The sequence below is a fragment of the Poecilia formosa genome, unplaced genomic scaffold (genome assembly GCF_000485575.1).
Source record: "Poecilia formosa unplaced genomic scaffold, Poecilia_formosa-5.1.2 Scaffold6, whole genome shotgun sequence".
Taxonomy (NCBI): Eukaryota; Metazoa; Chordata; class Actinopteri; order Cyprinodontiformes; family Poeciliidae; genus Poecilia; species Poecilia formosa.
Window position 1 is genome coordinate 1,016,555 of NW_006799945.1, and position 9,129 is coordinate 1,025,683.

Genomic DNA, 9,129 nt, shown 5'->3' on the forward strand with positions numbered 1-9,129 from the left:
TATATATATATATATATATATGCTTAAATGACAGATTTGAACACATTATATTCCAACAAAGCCATGCACTACTCACAGACAGGCACTGGAACAAAGACACATAGACTTACATTCAAACACACACAAGCAGGTGAGGAATATCACGAGTCAAAAAAAATGACTGGAAGCCGATACCAGTATAACACTAGCCCTGAACTTTGATTTGGCACACATATAAAACATTATGCAAAGACATTAGTGAGGATGGCATGTGGTTCGTGAGTTTGGGCCTCTCAAAGTTTCCATGGTGATTTGAGAAAGCTGTTTTTCTGCCTGGACAGACAAACTTTGACTATGCTGCTCCAGTTACATTTCCTGTGAGCTCAATGCCGATGAGGGAAATAATTCATGCAGCTAAACAGTTGTCTAAAATAAGATTCTACAACTGTGTGTAATTTCATTGGTTGGCAAAGGTTGCAAGAACAAGATAAAACACCTGGACTGAGGATAGAGGGGATTATTAAAGTTAGTTGTTGAAGCAGTTGAGTGAACGGACTGTCAGAGTGCAAACCGGTTTCTGTGTGGCAGGGGAAAATCAAAAAACTCAGACTATTACTTTCTCTCTAGTTTTGTTAACTGAACTCAGAATCCTTCAACTCCTTTAGTTTTCCTAAATGACAAACTGCACTACCAATATTCTCTCCTTCTCATGTTGCACAGCCGCTTGATTCAAAATTCCAGCAATGATTACAAATTCAGTTCACAGTACTAAGCTTCATATACCGCTGTGGCACACTCCGAAAACATTTATTCATTTTAAAGGTTTATAATTTACTGATATTTCAAAAATGATTAATTACAAATGTACAATAAGTTATTTTATAGTAATTGTTGCTTTTTTCATATTATGAAACTTTCCAAGTTAGGCAGCAAGTAATTGCTGCAAAAGGAACTGCAAATTAACTTACCCATTTCTACAGTCGAATCAGTTAAATGGCCGAAAACAGATATCAGGGGAAAGATTACCTTTACCTTGAATGACTTTAAGATGGAAGGTGCTGCAGTTAAGGTGCTTTTTTAGACATGCTTTACTCTTTGATCTCTGCTATTCACTTGTTCGTTTTCTTTGCAATCCTTACTAATCCGAATGCAAAGGGAAAAATTAAAAGTTCCTGCAAAAGGTTTTCACACAGAGCCACCCAGATCAATTTGAAAACAAACCATCTGGTGCATACATGTTCAGCGGGCTCAAAGTTTGTCTTCATATACACATCTTAAGCACACGCACCAACAACACACAGTAAAAGGCAAGCCGAGGCAGCAGTCGTTTAAGGTATCTGTGCCTGTGCAGTTCACTACATTATAATGAACAACGATGCTTGACTCTAGGATTTCAGTGAGTGCAAAGACCTGCACCTTGGGTGTGTTGTGCGAGTTGCGTCGTCGTCCCTCTTCCAGCTGCATCTCAGAGAACAGCTCCTCCTCATCCTCCTCCATGATGTCAGACAGGTCAGAGCCCCGGCTGCTCTCGCTGTGATAATCTTCATTGTGACTATAGTGAGGCTTGTGGTTGTCACAAAACACAAACACACAGACGCAGTTGTTTAAGTCCACAGACGTACCTAAGCACGCACAGAGACATGGGCGGAGGAGTGCAGACATGCAGCCACTCGGATGTACATGCACACACGACACACACACACATCCTGACACATTTAGGACGTTTCCCACAAAAAAAACAAAAAAAAACAAAAAAAAAACATTTGTGTTCGTAGAAGGGGTGGGTTCTACCTTCTATGGGTTCTTACCGGCCTCCCCAACTCAGAGCCTCTGAGAAACTCATCAACTGAGGGTCCTCTCCGACGTCCTCGCGCAAATCCCTCCTCATCTTCCTCTTCCTCATCAGAGGGATGCTGGTGAAATGAATGACCCTGCTCTCCAAATCTCCCCACCCTTCTGTCTCCCTAAAAACAATGAGGAAAAAAGGAAAGTGATTCTATTTTAACTTGTTTTCTTGACATTTTACTATAAACCACAATTAAACTAAAACCTCCAAAAGATAAACAACAAAGTGTAGTTTCACTAAGCAAAACTTACTACAATATTTTGTGTAACATTTGTGTGGTGCTCTTCCCAGACCTTGCCACTTTCTGCTGCCACCCTCTGTGCTGCTTCTCGAGCGATAGCTTTGGCCACGGTGTCTGGGATCAGCATGCCTTGGGGCTGAGGAAGAATCCTCTGAGGGGAGGGGGAACGCAAATGCACAGGGGGAGGGGCCTCCAGCGTGTGGCCTTGCATGGGCACAGGAGGCTGCAAAGGTGATCGACTTGGGTCCCAGCCGGGCTGGCCAGGCGGAATAGCTCCTCCATGGTGGGCTGTGTGCTCTTTGGCATCCAGGTCTCTGGCACTTACTGGTCTCTGAGGTATAGGGTGGGGCTGAGGGTGGGGCAGCAGAGGCAGTTGGTGCTGGGGCCTGGGACCCTGGTGGAGAGGGCGAGGCTGCAGGTGTAAGGGCTGTGGTTGTGGGTGTGGGGTTCCGCCCGGGTGAGGAAGTCTGGGATGGGTTTGTGGATGCGGAGGATGAGGTTGCCCATGAGGCGGAGGCGGAAGTTGGGGCGTGGGGTGAGGAAGGTGAGGAGATGGGAGGTGAGGCTGAGGATGAGGGTGAGGGTGAGGAAGAGGGCCCGCGTGAGGGTGCATTGGGGGCGGCAGGGGTAGGGCGGGTAGAGGCACAAGCAGGTTGTTTGGAATGACGGCGACTTGGGAGTCCTGGGATTCTCCCTGGACTGACAGTGTCTTAACAATGACTTCTCTGGCCTCCAGGCATTGAATCCTTGTCAGATCAATAGTGACATAATCTGCCATTGGAAACAGCACCTCAGCTATCTGGAGTGAAGAACAAAAACATATATTCTTTTGTCACTTTACAGCAGAAAACATTCATGATTTTACCAACAGCTTTTAAAAAGGCCTCCAAAACACTTCAGTCCCATTGATATTTATATATTTTCTTTTTTACTGTAGCCAGTCATGCCATTATTAACAGCTCAAAATCAGATTACACCTCAACAAGTGTTGATAAACCAAAAACTTAATGAAAGGTCAAAAACTATATTTTCCAGAGCTTTAAATACCAAATTTAATTTTCAGACTTAAAGTGAGCAGCTCAGAATCCGTGCTGCGCCGATTTAACCTTTTAGATGTGATGTTTTGATTTACGTTGGCTGTCACCAGAGGGGCTAAGAGACCTTTCTAAGACATTTACATGTCCCAGTAAGCAACTCGTGCTCTGAACAGCAATCACAAGCAGGTTGCATTGCTTTGTGCGCCAAAGATATTTAAGAAAAAAAAAAAAATCACACAGTCAACAAGCATTTTATCTGTAATTTAAGGAAGATGTTATTATTCTTCAAATATATTAAAATATTTTAAATCCTCCATCTGTTGGAGGCACATACGAGGTTGTATCAAAATTTTGATACATGCCTTGAAATTTAGATCAACTCCTCACCATCATTCATAATTCTGTCAGCTAATTTAGAGACGTAGCCTACGTCATCATTACTTAAACGTGCACACTCACCCTTTGTCCTTTAGTGCAGACTGCATAGCCAACGACATTTGCCCCATTAGATGTGCCTGTTGGAGAGAGGATGGGAGGCTTCCAGCGGACTTGCAGAACCCCTGGAGCCTGCCCACAGAGCACCTGGACATCCTGCGGGGGCATCGGGGGACCTGACAGGTGAGGAAGCAAGGGCATGAAGATATCCTCCACCAATTACTTACTAGTCTGCTATAGAGAGTATGCAAACGGGGGGGGGAAAGATGTGAAGCATTCCTCTAATGCATAAATAAGCGTAGGTAACAACCATGCAGAGGAATGTATGACTATAAATGAGGAAGTGACAGAAGTGCAGGAATTATTGTAAAAGGGATTTTAATTTTTTAATTCATTACCTCAATCACAAAGGCCAATTAAGCTATGCAATAGTTGCAGAACAACCCATCAATACTTTGTGAAGACACATGCAAATACTCAGGGTGACTTATAGGAAGAGATAATAACGGCACTGTGTTGTTGAGGTCATTTAGTTTTCCAGCAGAATTTGGGTGGCAGTAGGTTTGCTACGATCTGACAGGGGCTGTTATGAAGATTGGTGATTTTGCTTTAGCATCGATTTGGACTGGAGTCAAATATGTGTAATAATAACTCTGTTTAAAACTTTCCAAGCTTTAATGTGACAGTTTTTGTCTTATAATAATTAAATAAAAGCAGAAAAGGTATGTCTAATGTACCAAAGCTGTTTAATTGAAAAAAAAGATATTTGACTATTTTTCAAGTCTAATGACATTTTAGTAGTTAAATGTACTATTACTATAATATTATTATAAGATACTAATGTAATATACTATCATATACTAACATTATTTCTTAAGAAGCAAGATATTTTTTTACACTTTTGTACACTAAAACTTATTTACCATTAACTAAATAAATAAAACAAAATAAATTAAATTAAAACAAAGCTGCTACATAAATAAATGAATCAATCTGGGCTTCCATTCAGTCTTCCCCACATGTAGCACACAATAGCAAGAAACTAAGTCAAGGTCTGTTTTTGTTTTTCCCTTTAGCAAAACTGTGAATCAGACATGTAGATCCTTAAAAAAAAATCAATCATTAAAGCAAAAAGGCAGCAGTCAAAGGACTCTGGTTTAAATTGTGCTGTTTCGTTCTTTTCAATGAAATTTATAAGGATGAAAACATGAACCACATTAACGGTATCATGTGCTGTTCAACTTCTCTCTAATGGGTAATGTACTCTGTGTGAACAATGGGCAAAATTACAAATGAATTTGATTGCAAATAACAAATTGTGTTAAAATTTTGGGAAAAAATAAAAAAAAAAATCATTCAAGTCAATTTATTGGAACATACTTCCAGAACAAGAAACAAATGCAACATTACCCGCATGCTTTGAGTGAACATGTAACAATTATCCTTTCACCAAAATTATTAAAAGATTATTAAAAGTATAAATGAGATATTTTGTTGAGTGGCTCAGGGAGAAACATGTGAAAACCAGCCAAGCACTGATGCTCAATCTCTGACCTGTTCTGCAATATGGTGTTGGGCCTAGATGGAATACAATACACAGAAAATAGCACATCAAAATGAGGGACCGTTTTCCTCCACAGCACAGGACACAGATTTAAAGATGAACTGATGTTGCACTGAGAGTTTACATTCATAAATTAAAAAAAATTAGCAGACTTTAAAACCTAATTTTGATACAATGCTTGTAAAAACATTGTAAAAGAAACGTCTGGTCACTATTACTTATTTATACAGTCTCGTATAAATACTCGTATCCTTCAAAATCTAATTTATTTTATCGCATTGGAATGTGATAGACCAACATAAAGTGACACATAAGTGTTAAGTGGAGGGGAAAAAAATCTAAAAAATAAATTGTAGTGCATGTGCTTTTAGTCCTCCTTGCTCAGATTCCACGAACTAAATTACTTTAGAAGTCTCTACAAGTCAAACTGTGTGTCATTTATCTCAGTATAAGTGCAGATGTTCTGTGGATAAGAGGTTAGGTAACAAGAGAAATAAGAGGTGTGTCAGACATTAGTGAACAAACAAACAGAATCCTGAATACTGATGAAATACACCAAACGAATCAGATACCAGATTTGCCACCAATCTTGAGAAGCAAATGTGAACACCGGGGTTCTGATAAGATGACACAATATTTAGCTTGTTTGCCCACATGGAGAAGGCTATTTGTGGCGGATAACCAACACTACACATCACCCTGAGCGCACCATCTCCATGGCGATGGAAACATGATGCTGTAGGAATGCTTTCCTGCAGACTGAGGATGGAGCTAAATACAGGGAAATCCTAGGAGAAAACCTGTTACAGGCTTCAAAACACTTTAGACTGTGGTGGAGAGCAACCTTTTGTCTCTAGATTTGTAAAGCTGGTAGAGACACATCTGAAAAGACTCACTGGTTTAAATTGCAGTAAAAGATAGCTCTACCATGTACTGATTCATTGGATTAAAAAAAAACATAAAACCATGAGTAATTTTACTTCTTCTTAATTATGAACCACTTTATGTTGCTCTATAACTTAAATTCCTAAGAAAGTACTTTTAGATTTTTGTTGTTGTTGTAATGTGACAGAATGTGGTCTAGTTTCAAGTGGCTATAATGTTTTTGTGCAAAGCACTGGGGATACGGTTTGCTCGTTGCATTTAAAACAAACACAAAAACATCACTGACCTGCTGCCTGAGTGCAAAACTCCACTCCGGCTTCTTTCCTCTCCCTCTGCTCCAGAGGCAGTTGCCATGGCACCTGATGGGGCTGTGCCACCACTTGGACCTTATACACCGTTAGGGGATTCAGGTTGTGGAACCGTAGTCTGTACCTTCCAGGCTTTACCACAGCATGCTCCGCCCCATCTAAGTACACAGTGTGACTGTAGTTACTGTTGCTAGGCAGCCAGGAGAGCTCGGCAGTGTCCCGCTGGATGTCATCCACCCGCATGCCGCACGGCGCCACCACCACATTGGCTCCCACCAGCACGGTGCAACGGAGCTCGTCCGACAGGCCGCGGTCGGTGACGCTCTGCACGGAGACACGATAAATGCAGCTGTCCAAGTCCAGCTTTTCCAGCAAGCACTTGGTCCGGCCGGTGTACGGTATACTGGCACGAAGCTCCCCATCGACTAACACGTTGTAGCCAGAGATGTTCCCCCAGCCCAAAGGCACTACTGGAGGCTCCCATGCCACAATAACACTACGTGCCAGCTGCTTGATGAGGGTTATCTTACGGGGGTAAGGCACAACATCCTCAGCTAAGTCCTCAGGATCTAACGTCCCCCCTGTCCCATTGCTGCATGGAACGAGGGAATTGCTTGAGCCTAGCATAACATCCTGGGAGGCACCTCCATCCACGGTCATCAGGGCCAGGGAAGTGTGTTCCAGAGGGCCTAAGTCTTCCCCTCCCTCTCCGATTAGTTTTTCTTTATCCTGGACAAATTCCACAAAGTTGGAAGGAACAAGTCCTCTTTGACCGTCCAGCAACTCCCCTGTCACGCAGAAAGGAGAAAAATGGTTAAAAGAATTGCTTTTTAAGATCAAAATTACTCTTACATCTAATGCAAATTTAGAGGTAACTTGTTTTTATTCAAGCAAGTATTTTTGTTTCTGGTAGTAGATAAGTGGAATCTCTTACAAGATAATAAAGCAATCTAACAGGAAAAACAACTAAAAAAAAAAGCAATTATGTTTTACTCAAAAAATGGCATGTCATAAATTAAAATACCACTGGTATTTTGATGATACATCTTTAGCGATGAGCTCTAAGTACTCTTTATTATGTATAGAAACTAAAATTGAATTGGATTGAACTTTTAAAACATTTTCAGGAGCATCCCATTATTCCATGCATGACCTGCCCACTTAAGGAAAATATGAATAGGTTTCTATTTTTTCACTTGTAGATGATATGCTTCAGTTCGGTCAAGCTCATCATGTTCCTTCAATCCCTGCCTGGGAAACCTTAAGACCATTTGCATCTGTATGCTCATGTGTACATGAGTCTGTGCGTTTTCCTTGTGTGCGCCGATGATTAAGCCACGCCCCATTGGATTAGTCATCATACTAAAAGGGGCCAAGGTCCCATCTTGTCAACAGCTTGGTCTGAGGCCCAAGTCTCCCTTCTGTGTTGTAAATACAGAGCTCCTCCACAATGTCGTGCGATCCGACCGCCCACGGCTAATGAATCACTGCAGATGAGTCCCACCGTGACTACGACAAGTCTGCGTCGGCTGCACTATTGGTAGCTGGGGGGATTAGGACTGTCTCTGACGGAGAAACCTCCATAATTCTACAGAGATTAGAAAGAGAGTCACTCCAGTCGGCAGCTGTGAGAAAGTATGCAAGAAAGTTGTTCATGGTGACATCCGGCGCTGACAAAGCAGAGGTCAAAGAATGAACATGGCCAGAAGGCAGATGATGGGCATTTTTAGTATGAGGGTGACAAGTCATGCAAACTGCCGTGTAGGAGCAGGAGACGCCTTTGCACCAGTGCTTACAGAAATGACTTCATCAGCATTACAGTTATTTTATATTAAGGTCGGACAGTGTTGTATTGTTCTCCTTGTGCCTTGTACAACAAAGTTAATTAATTATAACAAAGGAAATTAATTGCATTGTAAATGTGATATACGTACTTGCACGAAGAGTTCTCTTTTTCTACTTTGCTACAAAGAAGGCAGGTGTTTTTCAAAAGGTCTTTCAGTGTTTTTCTTTAGATTTTGGCAGCAATTTCACTTATATGAGTCTGTCTCAGTTCAGCATGAAAAGAAAGAGGACACGTTTCATCTGGAGGAGTACTCTGATGACAGTTGTCGGGTGTTTCAGAGATGGACAAGAAGTCAAATAGAGAGAACTAGCGGAAGATTTTTCTGGCATCGTGTGAAAATAAACCTCTAATATCTTGAATGTGACCAAAACAAAAGAGATGATTCTAGATTTTCAAGAGAAACAGAAGGAATAATGAGGTCATCTACAAGAAGGAACAGAGCAGTCTGTACTCCTTGAGGAAGCTTAGATAAGTTAGTGTTTGTGGCAAGATGCTGAGTTTGTTGTGGACAGTGTAATCTCCTTTACCATCATTTGTTGGGGTAGTAGCACCAGAGACAGACACTGAAAAACAGTAAGCAAGCTGACAAAGAAGGCTGAAGAAGGGGAGCAACTGAAAACGGTGGTGCAAAGAAGGATTTTTCATAAAACGAGCTGGCAACCCTGAGCATCCTTCATTAGACTGTCATCCAGCAGAGTGTCAGTCAGAGACTTCTTCAGAAACACTGTGATACAAACTGCTGCAGGAGATCCTTCCTGTCTACAGCCATCAGCATCTACAACAACTCTTTGAAGAAGTTTGGATAACGTTAGTTAAAACAGGATGTTGTTTCTCTTTTGGATTAATAAGGTATTTCTGAATTGAACTGAAAAGAAGTTTGGACAGTTTGCACCAAATCACATTTACATGACACCTCAGGGGTATTTATTTGCATTATTTTAGAAGTCAGAACAATTTATCTATCTATATATATATATATATATATATA

At 41.3% G+C, this 9,129-nt stretch overlaps 1 protein-coding gene across 16 annotated transcripts in view; it reads right to left on the minus strand.

Moving 5' to 3' along the window:
• Positions 1-9,129, minus strand: part of LOC103147521 (RIMS-binding protein 2-like) — a 68,195-nt gene that overhangs the window by 13,380 nt on the left and 45,686 nt on the right. For 10 of the 16 annotated variants that reach the window (XM_016678725.1, XM_016678718.1, XM_016678749.1 and 7 more), the window contains 6 exons: positions 6,274-7,083; positions 5,093-5,116; positions 3,563-3,714; positions 2,077-2,865; positions 1,788-1,943; positions 1,396-1,542 (listed from right to left, as the gene is read on the minus strand). In XM_016678725.1, the coding sequence (XP_016534211.1) occupies positions 1,396-1,542; positions 1,788-1,943; positions 2,077-2,865; positions 3,563-3,714; positions 5,093-5,116; positions 6,274-7,083 (2,078 nt within the window). The remainder of the gene's footprint in view (positions 1-1,395; positions 1,543-1,787; positions 1,944-2,076; positions 2,866-3,562; positions 3,715-5,092; positions 5,117-6,273; positions 7,084-9,129) is intronic. The other 6 variants (XM_016678712.1, XM_016678745.1, XM_016678721.1 and 3 more) reach the window with 4 other exon arrangements.